General features: G+C 45.6%; 1 protein-coding gene across 24 annotated transcripts in view; it reads right to left on the reverse strand.

The window, feature by feature from the left end:
• DYSF (dysferlin) overlaps positions 1-27103 on the reverse strand; it is a 203920-nt gene that overhangs the window by 41518 nt on the left and 135299 nt on the right. For 8 of the 24 annotated variants that reach the window (XM_047743874.1, XM_047743882.1, XM_047743873.1 and 5 more), the window contains 6 exons: positions 26490-26531; positions 23818-23919; positions 23546-23707; positions 22309-22474; positions 21745-21821; positions 15315-15377 (listed from right to left, as the gene is read on the reverse strand). In XM_047743874.1, coding sequence (XP_047599830.1) covers positions 15315-15377; positions 21745-21821; positions 22309-22474; positions 23546-23707; positions 23818-23919; positions 26490-26531 — 612 coding nt within the window. The remainder of the gene's footprint in view (positions 1-15314; positions 15378-21744; positions 21822-22308; positions 22475-23545; positions 23708-23817; positions 23920-26489; positions 26532-27103) is intronic. The other 16 variants (XM_047743890.1, XM_047743885.1, XM_047743896.1 and 13 more) reach the window with 3 other exon arrangements.

A 27103-nucleotide genomic window follows, 5' to 3' on the forward strand; every position in this document is an offset into this window, starting at 1 on the left:
TACTTTGAGCACTGCCTGGCACGTATTTGGAGTGCAGTAAGTACGCGATGAATATATGAATGCCTAAACAGCAGTGATGTAGGGGATATTTGCCTTTTAAATTTCTGAAGGCAGATAACATAGCTATTTAAAAAATAGTTTTAAGAGGATGTTTTGTCCAGCTAGTTTTCCCACCCTCTCCAGAGGAGATGAAAATGTAGAGGGGGAGAGGAAGAACTAACTAGAGATTTGTGATGATTTCAATGAGGCACACCCACAACTTGGTCCCCAGGTTAGCTCCAAAGTTTATATGGGAGAGACCCTTCCATAGCTCTGGGGATCAAGTAAACAGCGGCCCAGAAGTTGCCAGAGGAATGCGGACATGAGGCACTTGTCAGAGATGGCTGCATGGGCATCATGGGAGAGAGAGCCAGAGAGCCTTCTGCATTTCCTATAGACCCCAGAGTGTCATGAAAGAGTGGCCAAATTGTATCATGCTTCTCAGAAGAGCTTGAAAATTAGTCAAGAGAGAGAGAGCCAGGGGATCTAAAAGGGTCATGTGGCCAAGATAACAAGCTATTGTCTATGTGGTTCATGGGCCCAGAAATCAGCAGGCCTACAGACAGGCAGACACATACTGGTGACCAAGGGTCTCTGCCTGTGGAGGTCATGACATTCTGGAAGCCCACCCAGAATCTAACTGCCTCCCAGGGGTATGGACAAGGAGGAAAAGCTGAAAAATGACTCAGCTTAAACCTGAACTACTGAAGGATACTATGGCTTTTCTGTCATCAGGAAAAATGTGAGCTCAAAAAGGAGATTAAGTTGAATTACAGGAAAATAAAGTTATGTTTTTAACACACTCACAGATGTGACTTGAAAATACCATTCCTGCTAGTTTACTAATTTGGCTTCTGATAGAGTTATTTCAAGCCTACTTCTTCCTTGTCTTCCTCAGAAGGTCCAAGAATAAGTTCGCACACCCAGAAAAATGACCCCCACAGAAATAGAACAGCCCTTCTAGTCTTAACCCTGGTGTGTCAAAGCCAGCCCCCCTCCCCGCTGACGTCAGAGGAATCCCATCATCCAAAACTCCAGTAGGGTAATGGTTATATGTTCTCAAACTCCAAGTGTGCTCTTGACCTCATTTTGCAATAGCCAAGCATCTAGTCTTGGAACATGGCAAGGAGGAGAAACAAATGTAAAAGGCTTGATTTGCTAAGTGTCACCTTGGGCTTTAGCAAGAAGTCTGGCCATTAAAACTTTATATCCTCATGCCCAAAGTTCAAGGCCCCTCATGATTCAGCCAGTCAAACAAGTAAGTCTGATCAAGGCACGGACTAGCAGCCTCTCCAATTTCAACTAATAGCCAGCACTCAGTTCTTGACCAACCAGAGCCATGTAACAAAGACATGCTTCTCTGGGCCTGATCCAGTGTAATGGGCACCCTAATCCCTCTGAAGACCCAAATCAGCATAGCATACACTGAACATTTAATCTTCCATTCTCATTCAGTGGGTCTAACACATTTCATGAATACAGACAGAAAATTGACAACAATAATTCTAAGCCTGACTCTCTGTTAAGTAAGGAAAGTTGAGGGTGGGCAGGAGGTCTCGCTTGTATTCTCTCCCAGGATGACCACTTGAATCAAAGAGAAAAGTTCCCAGTTGAATCCATTAGTCACCGAAGCTACAATGTTAAACTTTGCTTGGGTCACTGTATGGAACTACTCAAACCCACCTCTAAAAAAAAAGTCGATTTTTTAAAAATAATTTTAAGCTGGACTTCATTACCTACATCAATCCAGAGGTAGATATCCTAGACTGTGTTGAAAGGTTTCTCTCATAGCACAAATCATTATCATCAAGAGGGTAATAATATAACCCAACACTGAGATTATGGTGGCTATAGGTTGATATGTACAAAGAGACTTTAGGACCTGTAAAGTTTATCATAATCAATATCCTTGTTGATACTGTCAACAACGTCAGTCCAATCCCCGATACCACTGCCCTAGAACTCAACATCTGCATAACTAGAATAATGATATGATGCCTCTCATCCTTTTTTTTTTTAAGATTTTATTTATTTATTTCACAGACAGAGATCACAAGTAGGCAGAGAGGGAGGCAGAGAGAGAGGGGGAAGCAGGCTCCCTGCCGAGCAGAGAGCCCAACTCGGGGCTAGATCCCAGGACCCTGGGATCATGACCTGAGCCGAAGGCAGAGGCTTTAACCCACTGAGCCACCCAGGAACACCTCATTCTTTAATTAATGTCTAAGTTTTAAGCAATGGAGACTGTTTGCTCATACATGCACAAATATAAACACAGACACAACATACGAGTACTTACGCCTACATGGAGACCAGATAAACCCCCAAACATGCAAGCACCCCAATTTCCAATCTACCCTACCCCATTCATACTAAACTTCTCATGCCCCCCAAACCCACACAAACACATGCCCACAGCCAGCTACCATGTTGATTCAGCAGAACTCTACATACTCACAACAAAAATCACTTAATCATTTCCACAAGCAGAACACTGGGCTTTCAAGCTCTTGTTGATACTCCCTATTGTCCTGCCTCTGTATCTGCTGTAGAGATCATCACTGTGCTCAATCTGACTTCAAGCTGGACCAGCAGAGGTGGGAGGGAAGGGAAGACCTTTAACCAAAATGCTGAATTGCTTCCAAAAGGCCCAGTGAGAAAGTGTGCCTGGAATCTAGCAAAGTCAAGCAGATGGTGAGCAAAGAAGGGTCAGGACCTGATAATCTGATGACTGGCCTGTTCCAGATGGGAGACCCAAGTCGGGTGGGGAACCTCTGGGGAAGGCCAGCTTCCTAGCCCTCTCCCAGTTCTGGCGCCTAAGGTAGATAAGACACAGGAGCTCATGACTTGGTCCTCTGAGGCTAGGGTGAGCACTTACACCCAAACAGAAAGTACAGAGGAATGGGATCTGCCCAGTAAGGCAAATAAAAGAAGACCCCATCAGGTATTCTCACCGATGAAGACAGCAATGAGACATCATGAATTCAGAATTTGTGATGATTCCAACAGGGTCTGGGCAAAAGCTTTCCTTACCTTCTTCATTCTGCTTATATAGACAGTTTTGCTTAGCAAGAGTTCCAACAATCTACTTAAGAGAAGAACTATTTTTGAAGGCTTTCCCGGGACTGCTGAAGTATTCATCAAACTACAGACACTAATCTTAGCTATCGTAAATTCAATTTTAAAAGTATTTTGGGGGAGCCTACTATGTGCCAAAGTCAACCTACTTTCTAGTTACTGTGTGCATTTTCATACACAAAATCACATTACTTTTCAAATATTTTCTATTTTGAACTTGCTTCTACTTCGGTCTGGCTTCCCCATCCTTCAGTTAATGTCAGAGAGGTGTTAAAAGACACTGGTTTGTTTAATAAGCTTCAGTGAGCATCCTCGGGGCACTGGAGTGGAGGGGGGGAGATGTTTACTTAGCCATGAGCACTGTACCAAGTTTCAAGCACTGTCCTGACCCAGGTTACAGGGTGGGGGGGGGGCAGGCAGGGACAGGACAGTTAGGGATAGGAAGGCATGGCAATGAGACCAATGAGACCTCAGAGGGAATGTCTGGTCCTTCAGATTTCCACAGAAAGCTGAGCATTTTGTCACTGAAAAGAGATGAATCCTTTTCCTCTGGATGGGAAAACAGGTCCCTCACGGACCAGGGAAAGACCTTTCGGGAAGAGGAGAGGATATGGCGGGGTGGAGGCGGACACAAGGAGGGCTGGTTGAAGGGGGCTGGGGCCTCCTCCTGTCTGATGAGGCCCTGGAGTTTGCCAGACAAGTTTCACCCCGGGCTGTCCCCCCTGCAGTGTGCATCGAGGGAGGAGGGGTGCACCCCCGAGGAGACCACAGGAATGCCAAGCAGGGGAAAGGCGCCCGGAGCCAAGGGCTCCGACAACGAGGATCCAATATCGGCGGGTGACTCCAGCCCCCGTAACAGGAGAGACCGTAAAGTATGTGCTCTGCTTCCCAACCAGCAAACACAGCAAATAACCAATTACTCCAAATAGCTAACAGATTTCGGCTCTGATTTCCCTCTCCTTGCCTCCCCTGTGCCTTCACTTGTCATTTGATGGGCGATTTGTATTTGCTCTGAGAAAATGAGAGAAGGAATGACTCACAAAGGAAGGTCCAGATTACACGCAGTGACAGGCATCAAACCTCCCTCATCAGAACTAATGGGAGTGGGGGGAGGCCAGGCTGCACTGGCAACACATCTGAACCAGAGATATTTTTAAAGAAGTACAGTTTTGGACTTTCAAACACATACAGTAATTCTCGCTGAACCAATATTGCCAAGCACATGTCCTTAGGAAACTGACTTCAGGGAGAAGATAGGTATCCTCCTAATTAGCACATCTGCTAGATACCAAAGTACAGGGAAAAGCTTTTGTGTTATTTAAGTTAAAATACTCCTCCTCAAAGACTCAAGTTCAGAGGTGCAACCGTGAAGTTCTGAAACAAACAGCCTTGGATGCCTTCTGGAAATGCTTCCTCACTTGGGAGCCACACCCTGTAATTGATTCCTTTGCTCAAAAAAAACCTTTGCTTCAAAGTCTTGGGATAAATTGTTGTCAGTATTCATGAGCTGCAATGAGGCATTCCCCCAAAACTTGGAATTAAGGGAAATAGGGCTGCCCTAGGAGAATTAGACCGTGAAATCAATGCAGAGTGGTTCAGAGCAAGGACAGGCAAAAATCACCTCAAAGCAGAATAGTGGCTCTTACACTAGGCCTTAACCCTAAATGGGTAAGTTGTCTTAATACATCTAGAGAAAGAATATGTCAGTGAAGAAAAGGAATTGACCAGTCCCACAAATACAAGAGTAAGGGAAGGTTGGTTGCTGACAGTCGTGCACATCAGAGCCCTCGGGATGGTCCGGACCTTTGGAGATGGAGGGATCTGTCCATCTCAGTCAGCTGCCACTAAATTTCAAGTCACAGAATGATCTCTCCTCATTCTGATTCCTTACTCATCTGCAATCACAACTGGGCTTCCCAATTGCTGAACCTGTAAGATATCATGGGCTGGGCCACAACCCAGGGTCATGTCCCCTGGGCAGAAGTATTTCTCACTGTAAACTCATAAACTGGCAACCTCAGCTTGAGACTTGAAGAATGAATACCTAACCCTAAGCTCATCAGGAGTCCAAACCCACAAGAATGAGGATCTACCCACAATACTGTAGAAACTTCAGTTGCTTGCTCTCCTCTACTTCAGAAACTCCTTACATAGAGGTCGATAGGTGAGGACCATGACCCTGACCTAGTCAGCTAACACAGAGCTGCCACAACAAACAGAAAACAAGCTCTCCGGTCCCATGAAAAAGCCTCTGATTCTGCTTTCCTTCTTAGTTCTCCTACCCTGCTGGATTCCTACTGAGCAAGGTAAAAATATAACAATCTGAGACTGTTTTTTTCTTCCTTTTCTAAAATCTTGAAATTAGAAGGGGTTCCCTGCACTAAGAGACGGAACCATCTGAGCTGTCAGTACTTGACAAGCAAGGACTTCCCTCTGTAAGGACAGAGAGAAAGAAGAGAATAAGGTTCAAAAGAAGGGGAGCAATATGAGGACTAAGACAAGTGTTAGGTTAAAGAATTGAGTAAAAGACAGACGAAAACAAATGACTACTTTATGTTTGCAGAAAGTCTTAAGAGGATATACAAAGTTAGAGTAGGAGTCCTGAAGGACATATAACCTTCAGGAAGACAAATATGACTGTCAAATGCAAAACAATAATAGAGACATCGATTTCTAGCAAAACGACAAACAAGAGGGCCAGAAAGTCTCCAAGAACACCTAAATTAACAGATAAGATGTCTTTAAATCCTTTTTAAATGCATGCCTGCACTGATGGGAATGTAAAGAAAATCCTTGGGGGCAAATGAGAAAGCAAAAATCCAGAGAAATAAGGAGCCAAAATGCAAGCTAACTGTGGGGCCAATAAAGCCCAAGCCAAACGTTTAGTTTTAGTGAATCTGGGTTTGTAGCATTTCCAGGCATCTGGTCAAGTAAACACATATCCTTTGTGAAAGAATTTAACTTTCATGGAGGCCTCAAAGAACTCTCAGGTAAAGTTCCAAGGAACATGAGTTCACAATCGGAAATACCATAAAACATAAGGAACAAGGCACCATGAGCAAGAGTCAGCTAGAAACGCCAACTACATATCAGACCCATTAATACAACAGGAAACAGAACTGTCAGAAATAAGACTTTTTTTTAAAAGCTGTTTAAAAAAGCCACTAAAAATTATGACAAAGGAGCAAGAGATTTTTAAAAATAAGTAAGCTGATTGCAGGGGGTGGGGACAGAAGAACTTTTCAAGCTAAAAATACAATACTTAAGACTGAAACTCAATAGGTGGGGTCAAATAGCCTTAGAAACAATGGAAGACTTAATGAACTAGAAGATCTATCTTCAGAAATTAGCCAGAGTGCAATACAAAGAAACAATAATATGAAAGAACGTTGAACTAACATGGAGAACAAAGAAGGTCCATCATAAGTTCCAGAAGGAAATGATAGAGAGAATGTAATGTTTAAAGAGACAGTGGCAGAGAACTACCAGAACTAATTAAAAGATGGGGAAAATAAAACAAAAAAACAGTTCTCAGATTTAGGAAGACAATAGCACAATGGAAGCCAGAAGATAGTAAATTAGTCCCTTCAAAGTGCTGATAGAAAATAAGTGTCAGTAAAATTAGTATTTCCAAAATAAGGGCAAAATAAAAATATTTTCAAGCAATAATTTAAAAGTGAGAAAGTTTACAATGAATTGATTCTAATTATAGGAATTTCTATAAGCTCTACTTCAGGAAGAAAGGAGATGACCCAGGAGGGAAAAGACTGACACACAAAACCAAGTAATAAATGTGGGTATAGCTAACAGAAAATGGGCTACTTTAAAAAATGATATTGTTTTTTAAATGACACTTATTTATGAGGTAAAACTAAAATGCTGAACAGAAGTTTGAAAATTGGTATGTGATTGGAATTTAAGAAATCTAAGGTCCTTGTGACATTCTGGAGGAAGTTATAAATATTAATTAGACTTGGACTTTGCATGATAAAGTTTCTATACTATCACTTAAGGAATAGAAACAATGTATAGCTTTGAAACTGAAAAGGAAAGAATGAATGGGGAAGGGAAGGTAATCTTTCAAGCTGAAAAAGAAAAAAATAAGGGCAAAAAGGGTAGGATGAATAAAGATAAGAAATAAGATGGAAGAAATAAATCCAAATATATCAGTAAACACAATTAATAACTAGACTCTTCAACTCTCTAGTTTAAAAAAATAATATTGCCAGAACACATAAAAGAAAAAATGGAATCCATCTATTTGCTGTTCACTAAAGAGATGCCTAAAACAAAGTCACAGAAAAGTTGAAAGTAAAATAATAGAAAAAGGTATACTAGGAAAATATTGGCCAAAAGGAAGCTGGTGTAACTATTTTAACAAGAGACAAAGCAGACAAAACAGTCTCATTAGATATTTTAAATTTAAAGTAGATATTTTAAAAGTCAAAGGGACAGAGGTTCATACACGTCATTTAAGGGTTCAATTTTCTAGGAAGATATGAAAATTCTAAAAGTGTTTGTGGCTAATAACACAGCATCAAATATGTATAGAAAAAAGATCATAAGGAGAAAATGATAAATATCAAATCAAAGCAGGATGTTCTAATATACCATTCTCAGAAATTAATGAACACCACATACAAAAATCAGAATAAAAATAAATTTAAATAACACAATTAATAAGTCTGATCTAAAAGGACATGTTATATGTAAAACCCATTTGGAGAATAGACTTTCTTTCCAAGAAAACAGAGGATGGTTACATAAATTTATCTTGTAATGAGTCATAAAGCAAGTGTCAAGAACCATAACATACAGACCACATTCTCTGAACCATCACACAGTTAAGCTGAAACCAGTAGCAAAAAGATAACTTAAAACATAATTTAGGAACTTCCAAAACCTATTTTTAAGCAATTCAGCCACCAAAAAGAAATACAGCAAAAATCAGTATATACTTAGAACTGGAAAACAACAACAACAACAACAACAACAACAACAAATTAGTGATCAAAACCTGTGGGAAGCATAAAGCAGTACTTAGAGGAAAATTTATAGCCTTAAATGTTTACATGAGAAAAAGAGAAAGTCTGAAAATTGATGAACTAAGCATAGCCCTTAAGAGGTTAAAAATATAATAATTCTCCCCAAAAACAGAAGGAAGGAAATGATAAGGAAATTAACAAACTAGAAAACAAGGAAACAATAAAATATCAACAGAGCTAAAATTGGTTCTTTAAAAATACAAAAAAAATCTGACAAATTCTAGCAAAAATAATAAATTATAATCTTAGGAATTAAAAGGAACATCAATGAAAGAAGAAAAAATGAAAAAGTAAAAGGTTATTGTGAGAAATGCTACATCAATATTTTTTAGATAGAAATGGATCCTATAAAATATAAATCACCCAAAGGGACTCACATAGAAAAAGAAAATCTCAAAGGTCCTATAAACATTTTTCCAAATATATCAGCAGTTTAAAATTTCCCCAAGAAAAATACTTGGTCTAGACGGTTTTAGAAATGAATCTACCAAACATTCAGGCAAGAGATAATGTAAATCTTTTTTCATTCATTCAGAGATTAGAAAAAAAGTATATATGCCCCCAAGTCATTTTATAAGATTAGTATTATCTAAATACCAAAACCTGAAAAAAAACACTATCAGAAAAAGAAACTTCTAGCCATTACCATTTATGGTAATTGATAAAAAAAAAAATCCTAAACTAAATATTTGCAAACTGAATCTAGCAATGCAGAAAGAAAATAATAATAATAAGGCATCATGACCAGGACAGAGTGTTTCAGAAATGCAAAGTTACTTTAGCATTTAAAAGAAATCTCTTAATGTAATTCACCACATTAACAGATTAAACAAATTATATGATCACCTCAACAAATACATTAAAAACACTCAATAAAATTTCATATCATTCACACTAAAAACTCTTAGCTAACTAGTAATCATTCACCCAAGGCAGTAGTGGTATAACATAAAAATATTCACTTTTAAATTAGAGCAGATAAGAATACTCTATCATCAGGTTACATAGAACATTAAACTGAAGGTCCTAGACAGTGCAATAAGATAAGAAAAGGAAATAATAAAAAAGAAATAGAAATTAGAAGTACACAGAAGAATCAATCAAAACCATGATTAATCATAAATTATATGAGACTACACGGAAAAACCCAGAAAATCATCAAATCAGTAGAATTAATATGAGAGTATAGCAAAGTTTCTGAATATAATATCAATACATGAGGATAAATTTCATTTATATACAAGCAAAAAATTATTAGAAAATGTACGTTTAAAAATACAAGTAAAAATAACAATGAAGCACAAAAATAGCCAGAACTAAATTTAATAAAATTTGTACCAGAGTTTTTTGGAGAAAATTATAAAAGTATATTGAAAAACATTAAGGAATACCTAAATAAATGGAGAGCTTTATCATGTCCGTGTTTAGCAATATTATAAAAACATTCTCCATAAATTGATTCAGAAATTCACTCAATCACAAATCACAACAGTTTTTCTAAAGAAGTTGACAAGCTATTTCTAAAATCGAGATGGAAAAGCAAAGGATAGGGTGTCTGGGTGGATCAGTGGGTTAAAGCCTCTGCCTTTGGCTCAGGTCATGATTCCAGGGTCCTGGGATTGAGCCCCACATCGGGCTCTCTGCTCAGCGGGGAGCCTGCTTCCTCCTCTCTCTCTCCCTGCCTTTCTGCCTACTTGGGATCTCTGTCTGTCAAATAAACTATGGGAGTTAGGAGAAGGGAGTTGGGGGAAATTGGAAGGGGAGGTGAACAATGAGAGACTATGGACTCTGAAAAACAATCTGAAGGGTTTGAAGAGGTGAGGGGGTGGGAGGTTGGGGGAACGAGGTGGTGGGTATTAGAGAGGGCACGGATTGCATGGAGCACTGGGTGTGGTTCAAAAACAATGAATACTGTTATGCTAAAAATAAATTTTAAAGAATGATTTAAAAAAGAAAGAAAGAAAGAAAGAAAAGAAAAGAAAAGGACAAAGACAGCATGACACTTCTAAAAATGAACAAGGCTAGACTATTTCCTTTACCAGATATGAAGTCTTATTATAAAGCTATAGTGAATGAGACAGTAGAGTATTAGTACAGGAAAAGACCAATGGAACAGAATAGAGAGCCACAAACCAACCCACACTTACACAGAAACCTGATATATTACACAATTGTCCTTATAGATCAAGAAAGGATAGGTCATTCCACAACAATACACATTCACTGGTTATCTACATGGGAAGAAATAAAAAGAAATCTAATCTCTATCTCACACTTTGCACACAACACAAATCAATTCCAGATGGAATAAAGACTCCAGTATGAAAAGGGCAAGATTTTAGAATTTTAGAATTTTGAGGAAAAAATGTAGATTAATATCCCCTTTTTAAAAATTGAATCTTAGAACACTGAAAAAAAATAAAATCTAAAAAAAAATTTTTAAACAACGCAGAGATGAGGGGAGGGCAGAGAGAGAGAGAATGAAGTGATAGCCTAAGAAATCCAAAATATATATAACAGGAATTTCAGAGGAAGAGGGCTTAAAAATGATTAGAAATTAAGGAAACTAACCTAACAGCAAGAATTTTTAAAGAGCTGATTCCTTGGATGAAAACAACCATAAAAGTAAAAAAGATTAACAACATAAATCACAAAATTAGGAATGAGAATGAAAACAGAACAGATACAGAAATGTGTTCTTCTATTGTAGAAAATATACAAATTCATAATAATGTAATAAGCAATATCTGGGAACATCTAACCTACCAAACTGACAGAAGTAGAGAGTGTTCAAAAAAATCCCCTTTTTGGGACGCTTGGGTGGCTCAGTTGGTTAAGCGGCTGCCTTCGGCTCAGGTCATGATCCCCGCATCCTGGGATCGAGTCCCACATCGAGTTCCCTGCTGGGCAGGGAGCCTGCTTCTCCCTCTGCCTCTGCCTGCCACTCTGTCTGCCTGTATTCACTCTCTCTCTCTCTCTGACAAATAAATAAATAAAATCTTTAAAAATATATATCTTATAAAAAATCCCCTTTTTCACACACACACAAAAAGTACAGGGTAGATGTATCTTATACAATTATATAAGATAGGCACTCCTGAAAAATCTAAAATTCAAAACTCATATAACATAGTACCATTTTCTGTTGTTTTTAAGATTTATTTATTTATTTGAGAGAGAGAGCGCACAACTGGGGAGAGAGGCAGAGAGAATTTCAAGCAGACTCCATGCTGAGCTTGGAGCCTAATGAGGGGCTTGATCTCATGATGGTGAGATCATGACCTGAGTCTTAATCAAGAGTCTGATACTTAACAGACTGAATCACCCAGGCACCCCACATAGCACCATTTAAAAAAAAAAAAAAAGTATCCTATTTACCAGCTAAACCATAAACACAATTCACTTGGCCACCACCTTTTAAATTACATGCTTGTTAATCATTTTTTGAATTTAGGTTGATTCATATTACTACACATTTTATACATAAAGCAAGACTACTAATTTATTTTGTTTACTGTTTATATCATGCAATTTCCAATGTGTGTAATTCAGATTCAAAGTGGCTTTAGTGTATTTTCAAACCTCTAAGAAACAGTAATTCTCATGCCAGAGAGACTGTTTAAGAGCACAGAAAATGAGAGAATACCTCAAAAAAAAATATTTGATGCAACTATTATTATTCAGATATCAAAACTTAGCAGAAACAACTTTAAAGTGGTATTCATTAATAGAGATACAAAAATCCTAAAAAAGTTAGAGCAAATGTAAGTCATGCTATAGACTAGAAGTTCTCACAAACTTGCCCTTCACCAGGATCAACAAACACTACCCATTCTCTCTGCTGACAATCAAAGGTACAGAGCCCGCTGAACACTGCTACACCACCAGAGCCCCCACAGAGGACCTACAAGCTTCCAAGAGTCACTGTGTTGGTTTCCAAACCCATTTAGCTAGTTGTACTAACACGGTAATTAGATCAATAAGTCAATATGACAAAAATAGACACAAATTGAATTTAAAAAGAAAGGGCATCTTACCTAGAAAGTGGATTTAATGATTTTTTTTAACTAATGAAAATTAAGAATGAGATTTTTAAGTTTTTATTCCAATTCCAGTTAGTGAACGTACAGCATAATATTAGTTTCAGGTGAATCACATTACAGTGATTCAAGAGGTGAATTCAAACAGATGATGGGGATTAAGGCTCGAATGTGCTGTCATGAGAACCGAGTGTTGTATGGAAGTGTTGAATCATGACTGAGATTTTTTTAAAGGATGGGTATGGAAGGGTAAAAATGGTTAAAGGATGGGTAAAGGATGGGTGAAAAATCATAAATTTTTAAAAGGACTCCACAGTCTGATTTTTCTGCAGGTATCATTCAGATCTCATCAAACTTTAGTAAACCAAAAGAAAAAAATCATAGGTTCCATTTTGGATGTGGCTTATACCAAAAGGATGACATGACACTCTCAGAGCAGATCCAAATTTACACAGACAGGGTTAGAAATGAAGTTTACGGTGTGTATGCATGGCTTTTAATCAGTCCCCATTTAATCATTGTTTTCAATTAGCCAACCAACTACCTGTCTTGATTGCACTGGGTAAGAGGACTTCAATTACAGTAAATTATAGTTCCATGACCGACTGACCAATTTGAGTTTACCCCAGGAATGTAAGACAATTACACATTGTATTAACATTGTATTAACAGAACAATAAAAAACAAAATAATCATCTTGAGAAATGCCAAATGGATATGCAGTGGATAAAATTAAACTCCTATACCTCATTTTTAAGCTATTAATAAGCGAATAATAAAGGACACAACCTTGACAAAATCAAGAATATCTGAAACCACCAATCATTACCACAATTAATGGAAAAATGGTAGAAGCTTTTCATTAGAATCAGTAACTAAACATGTTTTCTCACTTGCAGCTCAATTATCAAATGTTATTCTGCAAAAAGGGAATAAGATCTAATTATTAGAAACATAGTGACATATTTATTGCTGTTTGAAGAAAACCAGTTTACTTTCCTGAAAACCCAACAAAATCAGTGAACAACCCTCAGAACTAGTAAAGGAGCTCTCGAAAGAGTCTGTTTCAAAGTAAATAGACAAAATATCATTTCCCTATATTCTAACAATAAGCAATTAGGCCAAATCACTAAAAAAAAAAAAAAAAAAAAGATATTCCATGTCGAGAGCAACAAAGGCTAAATGCCAAAGACTAAATATGAAATGGATGAAATGGGGGTGACTGGGTGGATCAGTCAGTTAAGCGTCTGCCTTTGGCTCAGGTCATGATCCCAGGGTCTGGGATGGAGCCCCACATCGGGATCCCTGCCCAGTGGGAAGCCTGCTTCTCCCTCTCCCTCTCCCACTCCCCCTGCTTGTGTTCCCACTCTCGCTGTCCCTCTCTCACTGTCTCTCTCTCTGTGTCAAATAATTTTTTTTAAGTCTTAAACATGAAATGGATTGGACCTATTTAAAGTAAACAAAAGAACTCCTTCCTCTAAGAAACAAAAGACACTAGTGGAAATTAATACCATTAAATGTCCAATGATAGGGAGTAGTTAAAACTTTATGGATGTTCATATAGCAGAATGACATGCAACCACATTTTAAAGAATATAAAGATACAGGAAAACATCCACAATATGCTTTTCAATAAAAGAAAATGCAGATTGGAAAAAAGTACACTATGATTCCTATTTTGATTTTGTTTGTTTTTTTTTTAAAGATTTTATTTATCTGACAGAGAGAGATCACAAGTGGGCAGACAGGCAAGCAGAGAGAGAGAGAGAGGAGGAAGCAGGCTCCCTGCAGAGCAGAGAGCCCAATGTGGGACTCGATTCCAGGACCCTGAGATCATGACCTGAGCTGAAGGCAGAGGCTTAACCACTGAGCCGCCCAGGTGCCCCCTTGATTTTGTTTTTAAACAAAAGGATGCACACATGCATAAAAGATACCTAAAAATGTAAGCTCATCAAAATCTTAATGGTGTTTATTTCCAGCTGGTAGGAATACAGGTGGTTTTCACTTTCTGCTTTACCCTGTGTAGTGCTTTCTATATCTTCTTCAATGGATAAATCAGAAAAAATTAAAAATATATATTGCCTCTTTCTAGAAATCCATAAGACGTCAATACAGCAATGCCTCCTGCCGGCACCATGAACAGAATTTAACTGTTGGCAGGTCCTATCTCATAGGGCTCTCCCAGTAGCTCGGGAGCAGCTCTGGCTCTCAGCATGGGACTTTATGAGGACGTGGTGAAGGCTAACACCAAGATGACACCAAGTCCTCTTCCCCAGGGGATCCACTAAAGATGACACACCAAGCAAATCGGCCCAGCTGCAGACAGCGGGCCCCGGTAACAAGACAACCAAGGTTCCTCAGTCACCCATACTTTCCATGCCTCTGGGAAGGGCAGAGAAAATCAAGTTGCCATTGCCCACAGAATCTTCTTGTGTCCCACGTCCCAGCAGTCCAGATCTAATCTAAAGACTTCCCTGTTCCCACTGGCCCACGCCACACCAACCAATACCTGGTCCTCATGCCAGTAAACAGGATTAAGGTTAAACTGACAAAATACACTAAGAGATAACTCAGCGCCGTCTATTTCTGAGAATCTTCCCCTAGCTCACTCCCCATCCCTCCTCCACGACACAAGACAGGTCACTGTGTTTTTTGTTGGATCTCAGGAAATACAGTTGATCCCAAACAACATGGGTCTGAGTGGTACGGGTCCGCTAATACACAGATTTTTCCAATAAATACAGGGCTGTAAATGCATTTTCTCTTCCTGAATATTTTCCTAACAGCATTTTCTTTGCTCTAGCTTACTTTATTATAAGAATATAGTACATAATACATATGATATACAAAATATGTGTTTATTGACTATTTATGTTATCAGTTAGGCTACCTGTCAACAGTAGGCTCTTAGTAGTCAAGGTTTTGAGGAGTCAAAAGTTAATCTGTGACTTTTCTACTGTGCAGGGGCTGGTGCCCCTAACTCCCATGTTCAAGGGCCAAATGTATTTCCTTTCTTCCCCTCTCACTCCCTTTCCTCCCTTCCCTTAACTCCCTGCCCCCACCCCCAGCCCCCCAGGGAAATCAATGAGCCCACAAATAGGTAAACAATACATACATGAAGACTGGATGGAGAAGATGCCATGTTAGTGGGGGCAGAGCCCAACAGACCGTCTGCAAGCTACAAATTAAACACGCCAATTAGCAACAGGATTAGAGAAACCTCTTCAGGGAAGACTAGACAGCCCCAAGGAAGGAGAGCTCTCCAACCAGGGAGGCTACAGAAGTTGTGGGAGGAACATGTGTTTTGGAGTTAGATAAGCCTGAGTCTAAATCCTGCCCCCATTACTCTATCAGCTAGCTGTGTGACCTTGGTCAAGCCCCCTGACTTTCTGAGTCAGCATCCTTACCCAGAGAATGGGTACAAAGCCCAGGCCCCAGGGCAACAGTGAGTATGGAAGAGATGAGGGCCATGCACATCCAGCACAGCTAAGGCACATGGAAGGGGCTCAGCCAATGTCCCCTCTTGCCCACTTTCTCACTGCCCTTGGCACCACTTACTCAGTGCCATTCTCACATGTCCTCCCTACTCAAACCTCCCCATCCCAGATGTAGCCCAATCTCCCCATCATCCCCGGTGGTTTCTTCTAACAGCTGGTCCACACCAAGCCCTGCTTGGGCATGGTTCCTAAGTCTGGTTTCTGAGCCTTTTCTCTTCAAAGACAAGAGCCAGGACATCCTACAGCTTCCCCCAAGCCTGTAAAAGGGGGGACTTTGAGAGTGTTCTAGTCCAACACGTCTTTGCTATCCTAGAGAAAACTTCCTGCATCTTTTTTCTGGCATCAGATCCTTGCCTGCAGTCTTCTGGTCCCACGACTCAGTAATTTATAGGGTGAGTCCCTGGGCTGCAGGGTAGAGACAGCCTCAGGAGTCAGGACTAGAGACAGGTGACTTTTTCAGAGACCGCTGTAATGGTCCCAGAGAAGGTGATGGGGCTCTGCGTGGATGAGTACCAGTCTAGGCAGACAAAGCCAGGAGAGCCATTCCAGGCAGAGGAGATCACAAGTGCAAAGGAGCATAGAAATAAAATGCGGCACAGTCAAGAAAGCAAATGGCTCAGCCAGGGACGGCAGGCACCGGGCAGCAGGCAAATAAGGCTGGAGGGCAGAGGACACTGGCCAGGATACGAGTCCCAGGGTCAGGCCCTCTCTGGCTTTCAACCCTGAGCAGGGGGCTCCAGAAGGCTCCACAGGATGCCGAGCCCCAGGTGGCTGTCCTCTCCTTGGCAGGAAGAACCAGGGAGACACTCTCGCCTGGGGGAAGGGCAGGAGGAAGTCTGCTGGGACCTGGAGGGGAGTCTTGGAACCCACAGAGCCATCTCTCCCCTGTGAAGGCGGAATCACTGAGGGGATCCTAGCCTCCCCTAAACCAGCCTTCTGGCTGCCCAGGGCCAGAAACATTGGCAATGGCCAGTAGGCAGCAGGCCAGGCCACTGGATGGTGCCAGGGGAAGGGCCACACGTGTTAGTGGATGTGGTGTGACCCCTGGCAGAGACTGGATGAACTCCACGCAACCCCCCACCGCTGGCCGCCTCTGCCCCTCCTGCTCTCATCCTGAACCTCACAAGAGCCTTTCTTGTTATTTTTAATACAGTTTGTTTTTAGAAAGGTGAGAGGGAAACCGGCAGTTCACCAGAGCAAAAGGGAGAGAAAATAAAGCTAAACACAGTGCTCCAAAGATCTGGTCCCGCTTCCGAAATTACACGTTCCCCTTTGGGACTCGGACATAATTTGCTGCTCCAGTTCTGGGGGCACGTCGCCACCTTCACAGTGTCCCGGAGACTATAAGTGGAGCCGCAGGCTCAAAATGAGCCCCAGCTGGGATGGGGGTGGGGGGAGACTCAGCACCCTCCCCCACAGCGTGGGGAGGAGGTCTTCATGCCTTCTGATGCCTTCACCATGCCAGCCTGCACATCCTCCAGTATCTGCCCACCTCACACACACACACACGCACACGCACACGCACACGCACGTGCACACGCACATGTGCATGCACACACACTCACACACGCCGTCCCACCACCAAGCCCATGCTCCCACTTCTTTGCCCACAGGAAAGCCCTCCTTTCCCCTCTGCTGTTCTGATCCCACCAGCCTTTGAGGCCAGCAACCGCCAGAAGCCCTCCTGGTCACTTAGCCCATGCTGACCTGCAGGACCAAGAGAGTCCATGATTTTTTTGTGCCTGGCTGATGAGGCATCTCGTGTGAGATCAGCTACACACCTCCTGTCTCTCCCAACTGGGGAGAGAACTTCAGGATGTTCTCCTCTTTACCCCTCTTCACCATGCATATGGTCCCCCTCCCCAGACCCAGGAAGTTCTCCTTCTCTGGAGACTTACAGGGAAGCCCCCACCCAGGGTGGGCTCACAGAATGACAGGCAAGAGTCACCCGTGACCAGGTGACTCCAGGGGCATCTCAGGGGGACGGACGGGGTGGGCAGGGGCGCCACCTCTACCCTGAGCTTCCGGACCCTCAGTAAGGGCTGGGGGGAGTGTGCTGTGTGTGTGTCCTGCACACTCTTTCTCCCACCGCTTCATCACCAGAACACTAAGAACCAGCTCGATGAGAAAGCAGATTAGTAAACAGAGACCCCAGTTGTGTTTTAAAGAAAGAAATGGAGCCTGATTCAGAGTCAGAGACAGAAAGAGAAGACTGCCAGCACGGGGGCGGGGGCCGGGGAAGGAAAGGATGGAGAAGAATATGTGGGTAGCAGTTCATTCCACTTGGGCCCCTGGTTGGAGGTGATGCCTATTCGTTCATAATTATCCCACATTTTCCAAATTTTATATAATTAACATGTATTTATAGCCAGAGAAAAAATAATATATCCTTTTTTAAAGCAGAGCGTTAAATGGAAAGAAATAAGCTCTGTCCCCCTCTTTGAGGACATACCCAGGCTTCCCTCAGAATGTCAAAAGTCAAGGCCATGATTCCTGAACACCACCTGCCAAGTTTAGACACACCCTCGGGAGTTTACTCGCACCCCTGCCCGCATACACGCGTGTGCACACATACACACTACTTCCCCCTCGGGCAACAGGTCTAAAATCTACACAAAGGAGAGCTGCATGGACCAAGAATAAACTATGGAGTTAATTCACGACCGCCTGTCTCCTCCAGGCCCTGATCACCAGAGAAAAGTTCAAGAGGACAGGCCTCTTGACCTCCACAGGGTCTCCTCACTCCGACATGGCTGCCGACGGAGAAGCCTGAGGCCAAGCAGACAGATCTGCTTATACATATGTTTTGGACCATCTCTAGAATTGGCTGCTCCTGAGAGAAACCAAACATTTCTAGAAACCTGAAAAACTCTCTGCTGTGTCAGGCTGATGACAACATCAGCAGGGTCTGAGGTGACATTTCTGATGTGTGGCAGACTCCCCCCAGGAGCTGAGCCCATGATGGTTAGGAGGTGGATTCAGAAGAGAGGAAGTGCCTTGAGGAAGGAGACAGGAAGGACCGAGACCGAAGCTGGATCTGGCAAGAGCGTTGTCTGAGACTGGGGAAGATTCCTCAGCTGGGTCCTCAGCCAGGACCCGGTGAGCTCAGCAGGGGGGACTGCATTGCCAAGAGCATGAAACGGGCTGCAGAGAAACACGGGGTTGGACAAACAGGAGCCAGGCAAAGTCCAGATTCTGCCAGACTTCTTGTCCCTCCAGTCCGCAGAGAGCAGGGATTTCTATTTTTGCTGGGGGAGGGAAAAAGGGATTAAAAATCTACCCAGAATTATCTGGTAAACCATTTGGCATGGTGCCCATTGCCTCCTGGCTCTGCCTGGACCAGCCAAATATGATCCCTGGGTCTCAGAGGAAAACACAATATAAAATTGGTCTCCCCCAAGTCCCCCATCAAACACCATCAGGCCAGGGCTTCCTGGAGACCTGCACTGGTCTCTCTGTTGGCCTTGGGGTTCCCCAAGAGGAGGGCACTGTCTCCTCAATCAGACTGGGAGCTCCATGAGGGTAGGGTCCAAGCCTCCTCCATCAGAGCAGGCAGATCTCTCTTCCTCCTTCTCCAGGCCCATGTCTGAGGTCCTGTGAGCCCAGGCCCTCCACATGTGGCCACACCTCTGGGAACCCAGATCCCAGCTCCTCACCCTTCGGCTGGCCAGCAGCTCTAGCCAGACTGGCCACGTGCTCCACAAAGAGCACAGACCCTGCACTGGCTAAACCCCAGCCCCGGTTCACTCATGTCAACGCCAAGAGGGTGTCCAGACCGGGCCTCCTCACCATCTGCCTCTGGCTGTGTCTGTAGCCAGCAAGACTCAAAACAGCCCCCCCCCTCACCGCCCCATCTGAGTCTGTAGACATTTTGAGGGCAGCACACACAGAACGGAAGTCCGGCTGGACAAGCCCTGAACTTCCCTGCATAGACCCAGACAGCCCACTGAGGAGGCGGGAAACAGGAGCCAGGACTGGACAGCCTGGAGTTTGGAGCTAAGTATCTGCCTAATCCAGCTACAAACACCCACCCAGGCCAGAAGGCACTAGTGTTGAACATAGCTGAAACCTGGGTAGGACCATCCAAAATTTGCACTTGGATTTTCCCAGTCTAGAGAAGCTCCTTCTCAGACCCATTCAAGAGGAAGCAGGTCAACCATCCATTCATCCATCCATCCGTCCATCTGTCCATCCATCCATCCGTCCACCCACCCACACATCCACCCACCCAGATGGATTTTGCTGAATATGTGCTTTCAACCAGTCCTGTGCTGGGCATTGAGGACACAACAGGAATGCAGCCAGTGACTGTCCTGAACCTGGTCTGGGGAAGGTGGCTGATATTTGCAGAGACAATCAGGACTTAGAGCAAGGGCAGTGACCAAGATATAGGCAGGACTTGCAGGAGAAGTGGGGGAGCCCGTGACAAATCCTGGAAGCAGGTGACCATACCTAAGTTGAGTCTTATAGAATGATCGGGACTAGACCAGAAAATGTCCCCAGCAGAAAGGATGGTAGGCAGAACCCCACAGAGTCACAGAGGTGGGAGAAAGGGAGAGTGTGGGGCTTCTGAGGACTCTTAGTGTCAGAGAAACTATAGAGCAAGATCTCTTGTCTCAGTAGCAGCTGGGCCCAGGTCAGAGACTTTCCCTTGGAAATGGGAAAAAGATGTACAAGCAAAAAAGAAGCAGAAATCCATCCTAAATGTTAGAGGGAAGCCCTGTAAACACATCTCCAGAGCAGCTTTGAGGATCCTGAGCCCAACTTAGTACCCCAGTGTGTTCTTTTGCTCCTGAGCCCAATATTTGTTTGGTGGTTTAAAGAAAACAGAACCAGGCGCCTGGGTGGCTCAGTGGGTTAAAGCCTCTGCCTTTGGCCCAGGTCATGATCCCGGGGTCCTGGGATCGAGCCCCACATCAGGCTCTCTGCTCAGTGGGGAGCCTGCCTCTCCTCCTACTTGTGATATCTCTCTCTCTCTCTCTCTCTCTCTCTCTCTCTCTCTCTCTCTGTAAAATAAATAAATAAATAAAATTTAAAGAAAACAGAACCTCCTGAAGTGGTAGGCCATCCCTGGATCAATAAACAGACCAAGAGCCTGAGGACACACACATTGTCTACACCGGCTGGAGGCTGTGCCTCCGGGCAGTGGGGAGGTTCTGGGAGCCCCATGTATGAGTGGTGTGACCAGTGACCAGCAACCTGCAAAGCCGGGAGGAGGGTGACAACCTGGAACAGATAGCAGGTCAAGGCTGGTGCCCACTGTGAGGCCATCTCCACTGAGGGAAGGACTGAGTGACCTTGGCCCTACAGGAGCTAGAGCACCCGAGGGCCCAAGGCGGGGAGAGTGCTCCCTGCTCTGTAAGAGACACCACAGACCTCCCACCATGCAGTTCAGCGTTGGACTCTGGGTCAGCAGCTGGCCCTCGGTTGCCAAGTACATAGCAAAGGGATGCCTCTTACTGGACCGCAGGGTTGGATTCCCTTGGAATAAGACCCTCCCAACCCCTCCTTCTCTTTTCCTGGAGACGGAGGGAATTGGGTAAAAAGGACATTGGCTTGGACACAGACCCTTCCTTTTCAACTGCTTCCAAGAAGCCCCCACTCCCAGCAGGGCTCTGGCTAGGGTGAGGCAACAGGGCTGGAGCACCCTCATATCGGCCTGGTCACTCTCTCCCCATCTTCCTTCTCTCTCATTGGCCACTCCCACCATGTTTCCTGAGTAATTGTCAGCAAGAGCCCTCAACATAGCCCTCTAGGCAGAGGGCCCGTTTTCTTCACACACTTGGGGGAAAATGATGTGATCTTGCCCAGGAGACCACATACAACCTTCCTCCAACCCCTCCACCCCACTCCTGATCAGACTGAAAGCTCCCATCCAGGTCCCTCCACCTATATAGTGTCCCGCCCCCAGGATATGAGGGGGATGTCCTATAGAGGTTGCGTGGTAAGGAAGGGAAGGGAGAAAGAGGAGGAGAGAGGAAGAAGGGGGAGGGGCAGCCAAGGCCTGTGGAGTTGGTGTCTCTCCCGGGGACCCAGGGCTTGTCTTACCTGAACGGGGATGAGGGGCTCCTTGTCATCAATGTCAATGAGCACGTCTTCCCCAGGACTGAGTAAACTCACATCATCTGTGGGGAAGAGCGGTATCCAGGCCCAAAAGGGGCTCCCTCAGGGGGCTTGGCCCTCTCCAGCCATAAGACTCAGAAGGCACACTGAGGTAAGGGGCCTCAGCCTTCCACACTTCTCAGTCTGTGTCCTTCTCTTCCCACCCTGTTCTTCCCTTTTCCATCTCCATCTCTCCCATCTTCTTCTCACATTCCCTGTCTCTCCGGTTCTCTCTCTCCCTCCTCATCCCATGGAATCCCTGCCTTTCTCTTTCCCTCAACTCTTCCCCCGCATCCTCCCATGGCAGCCCTAGCCTCTCAGCAGCCTTGAGCTAGGAGAGGCCCTGAAGATGGCAAGATTCCCACCCTCTTGGTCTTGGTCAGTTGAAGAGAAACCACTTCTCACTCAGGTTCTAGCAAGAGGAGGGCTTCGGCACACATCTCCCCTGGGACACCCCACCTGCCCAACCCCTTGGCCTCGGCCCTCCCCCTCAGCAGGCCCACCCCCTACCTGGGCCGCCCTGTGGGGACGGACTCTCCTCGGAGTACAGGTCACACATGAAACTCTCCAGGGAGCGGACAGTACACTGGCCCACCACGGGCCGGCGGCCAAACTGACGATTGTCAATGACCTTGATCACAATGGGGGGACAGTAGAGCTCCTCCCTGGGCAGCATCTGGGTAGAGCGGGAGGGAAGGTCTGGGTGGTGGCCTGAACCCATCTCTGGGGTGGCTTCAGAGGAGGGGTGGGGCTCTCCTTCACGGGACAAGTTCAAGGAGTGGAGAATGACTAGAAACCCACACATAACCCCCAAGGGCCATAAATCCAGAGTGGTGGTTGGCCAAACCCAGGAGCTGGCCAGGGGAAGAGAAGCCACACACCTTTTCAGTCTGCCTCTTGAATGCTGTACGCAGAGGCTGACTTTTCCTCTCACAGCCTTACCTTCCAAACATATCCAGTTCAGCCTGAAGCTAAAACAAGTCTACTTTCCCTGAACCCTCACTGGTCAGGGAAGGGAAGAAGGGAGAATTTGGCCCAGGACCCAACATTTCTTGCAGACAGTCCCCCCCAAGTGGATACTCAAGAATTGGCTTACAGACCCAGATTCTTCTCCTCCCAACCCCAGCCCCGAAAGCACTTTGAACACAACTTGAAATAATTTATATGCTCTCCTTCGGTGGCGGCTTTGGCTCAGCCAAGAGGAGGCTCCTGTTGACAGCCACTGGGCCTGGAATTTCTATAGCGCTTTCATCTTGCAAACCATTTTCCTTTCCTCAGACTTGCCTTACTCCGGCCACTAGGCCCAGGCAGCCCGAGGAGCTGCAGAGGGCTGGGGGCCTGCGGGCTGTGGGGGTGATCCCACAGCGAGGCTGGAGGAGGACCCAGTCAGGGAAGGTTTGGAGGAACCATGGAAGGTCAGAGCCCTGGGGGGGCCTCTGAGGGGAGCTCCAGGGGGCTGAGGACGGCCCCAGTAGGGACAGGTGGGTCCTTGGGACTTCTGGGCACTCGGTGTCTGGGTAGGAAGGAGCGAGCTGACCCCATCTGGGCTGCTCACGGGCTTCAAGTCTTCCAGTGAGGAGGGGGTGAGAGCTGCCTCCCCATTTCCATAGACAAATGAGGTGGGAAAGACACCGTGACCTGCCCAGGATCCCACGGGGAGTCAGAGCCCACAGCCAAGCTGCCCGGAGCCCTGTGACATTCTAGGCACGAGGACTCTGGAAGGGGACAGCAGGGAAGTCAGGCTCACCACTTCCATGAAGAGGGTGCAGACGTCAAAGTTGGGGTTCTTTCGGAGGTTCTTGATGACACAGGACTGCACTGTCTGACCCCCGCACTCCACCACAAGGCTGGGGGAGGAGACACTGGCCAGCTGATAACTTTTCATGTTCCGCAGGCCCCACGCCAGGATCTGGGGACACAGAGCGAGGCAAGCAGCTGAAAAGGCTCCAGACCCCAAGAAAAGCCGGGGCCAGGAACCAGGAGGGCCAGGCTGCCTCCCCACCCCAGAGCCAGGCTCACCTCTATGGCAGTACGCTGGAGAACTGGCTTGATGTTCTGGGGAACCATATAGATGTTGGCCTCCCTCTGAGGCGGTGGGTAGGGCAGGTCTGTGTCCTCAGACTGCAGGGGCGGGGTGGGGGGTGGGGGGCAGGCAGGACAGAGACAATGGTGGCACGAAGACCAAGGCAGAGAGATGAAAAAGGGGAAGGACAGTCGGGACGGAAAGAAGGACATGTGTGGAGAGACAGAAACAGAGAGGCAAGGGCACACGAGCGTGCGAGCAGGCAGGCAAAAATGAGAAAAAAAGTCAGTTTCTGCCAGGCACCATGTTTTTCAGAGTCATCGTTCCAGCACCTTGGCCCTGGATTCGGGCCACCTCGTTTCACATGAACCCCAGGTCACCCCTCTTCCATAATAAAGGCTCTGGGGCACCAGTGAGCTGCTCAGGGTCTCCCCATTCCCCCCATCCCCCCCACACACACACTGTGCCCCCTTGCGTCCTAGCACACCCACTCCAGCCCCACTTGGTCCTGAGAACCATGTATCCTCCCCCTAGCCTGGTTCTTCTACCTCCAGGCTCAGACCCTCCCAACCTACCATCCACCCTGGTGTCCCGTCTCCATCCCCCACACCACACCCAGACACCGGCCAGCCCCAAACCCCAACTTCTCACATCTATCCTCCCTGAAGACAGAACACCTGCTCTGTGAGCCAGAAAGAAAACTGACAAATAGGAGAGGAGAACATGCGGGCCCGTCATCGACAGGCATTAAAGGGAGCTGCGGGGAGGCTCCTTCACCAACACAGACCAAGGATGACAGCAGCTTCTGTCAACTCTGCCTACTGAGGGTTTGCCTGGAAGACCCGAGCAAGAATCCGCAGTGACCACAAAGATACACTCAGGGAAGCCGCTGAGGCAAGGCAGGCAGGTACCACTGGGGAACAAACAACTACCATGTCTCACAATGGTTAGGAACACGGGCTCCACTCCACCTGCTGCTGACTTAGGTAAGTTATTACATCTTTCTGTGGCTCCTTTTTTTTCATCTATAAAATGGTTATTAAAAGTTGCCAACCTCTCAAGATTACTGTGAGGCTTCAAGAAGTTAGTACTAACACTCAGAAGAACGCATGGTTCATGTGAACCCTCAACAACTCTACTAGTCCATGTGGCACCTTTGTGGCAATTCTTCCCGAAGACTCTTTACTTCGACGTCAGAAAATCGTCATTATTTTACTAGTTTATTAAAACAAGACGCTTTACTGCCACCTACTGGAAAATTGTTATAATAAATGCAAACATATGACGTCTGCACTGGAAATTGCCTCCCCTTAGACATAGAGCCCTTGTGCAGTGCACAACCCACACGTCCATACAAGAAGGCCCTGACACTCAGGAAATGTTGACTATAAATAAAAGGGCTATGCTGGATACTTTACAGAGCTTGCCTTGTGTAATCTCATTTAATAAACAATGGAATCAGTAGACTAAGTCTCCAAGTGACTTGCTTTGGGCTCCTTCTCAAAGGATGGAGGATCCATGTACAAACACTCTGACGTAGATGGTGGGAGCAGCTGGAGCCTGACCTGCACTGGCTTCCTCTTGCCTCCATGAATCACTTCACAACCAACCCCAGGCTGTCACTCCTGCCCAGTGACACAATGATGACACTACGCTTCCCTGACCTGCAGCGGTAAGAAGTTCATTTCTAGAATCAGACAGACGTCAGTTCTAGTTCCAGCCCTGCCGCTTTCTAGCTGTTTGACCTTGGGCAAATTACTCAATGTCTGTGACTCATTACCGTCACATGAAGATCCAGGGTAACAATACCCTTATGAGCCTGCTCCAGCATTTCAGCAAGGGAACAAGCAGTAAGTGGTACCCAGGAGCGGCTTAGTAAACTGTGGCGACTGTGAGTATGACCTGCTTGTTGTCAGTTCCATTGTCTTTACCACTAGCATTGTTGTTCTCTCAGGGTGACCTGAGGAGAACTGAACCGCCAGAAGCATCTCTCAGAACAGCACTGGCCTTGTAGTTAACTATCCCTATGTCTTGCGGGCACACAGTGAAGGAATTCCTAAGCTACCTCCACACCTTCAATGCAAGAGACAGGGGATAGGAAGCACCTACATTTTCAGTCTAGCATTGGAGACAGATGCTGTCGGGATGGGGGGCGATGCGCTGAGCAGCTACAGAGCACAATTCCAGGAGGCGCTGTGCACATCACAGTGCACGTAAGCAGCGGCCTGGAGGGTGGAGGCAGGGTTCTTTAAAACGAGGATTTTGCCTGAAGGCCTGCTGATGGTCTCTTTGTGGCCTGCTTAAGGCTGATGCCCAGCCCAGTAGCAGGGGGCGCGGGGCCAAAAACTCAAGACCAAAAGGAGCAAAAAGAAGAGGTCAGGGAGACAGAAAGAGCAAACCTTTCTCACATGCTTATACCATTCTCCTGAATCAACAGGAAAACTCATCACTGTATTCCTCCACCCAGAACATTTCTCTCCAGGCCCCCAAACTCTGGGCACTGTCCCTTGGATTCCTGTTTCTCCCTCATTTCCATGTTCTGTCTTTCCTCCCGGCTCTGTTGAGCTCCGTGGTGATGACGTTCCTCTCTACCAGGCTCCCCACTTTCAGGAACCTGTTTATGAGGAGGACAGGGAACAAGAACCTCGAGAATGCTAGGCTCCAGTACCGTTTGGAGGAGGCCCTGGAGGAAGAAGGCAGGTGCGCACAGCTGTAGAACGCCAGCCCGGCAGACGCAGGAGGAAGAAACAAGTAGAGACAGTGGTTAGAGGTGTGTTCACGGGCAGCTTCCCTGGCACGGTGTGAGGCCACCATTCTCATCCCAAAGCCATCTGTGTCCTCCTCATTGTTCCCAGGGGTCCAGGCACATCCCGGCTCCCTGCATTTGTCACCAGCCCCATCCCCCACCTAGCCTGCAAGCCACCATGGCCGTCCTCTGTCCGCCCCCCACCCCCCCGCTGTGCACACCACACTGCCCATCCATCCCATGGAGTTAGCATGGCACATCCACAGCTAAAGCCTCTCTTGTTCCCCAGCCATGTCCCGTCCATCCTCCCCAATGCCTCACACTATCTGCTGGATCATTTCCTTCCCTATCTAAAGTTTGTCTCTCCGATCCATCCCTGCCCTGTTCTCCATGTCTTCCAGTAGCCTCCCTACCTCTCCCCTCTCTCCCTAAAAAGGTCTGCCACTGTCCACTGCCTCTCCTTTGCTTCCACGAGGCCCTCTGCCCAATGCACTCATCTCTGCCACCGGCACCCCTGCCTGGGAAACTTCTCTGTC

Source organism: Lutra lutra, chromosome 9 (genome assembly GCF_902655055.1).
Source record: "Lutra lutra chromosome 9, mLutLut1.2, whole genome shotgun sequence".
NCBI lineage: Eukaryota > Metazoa > Chordata > Mammalia > Carnivora > Mustelidae > Lutra > Lutra lutra.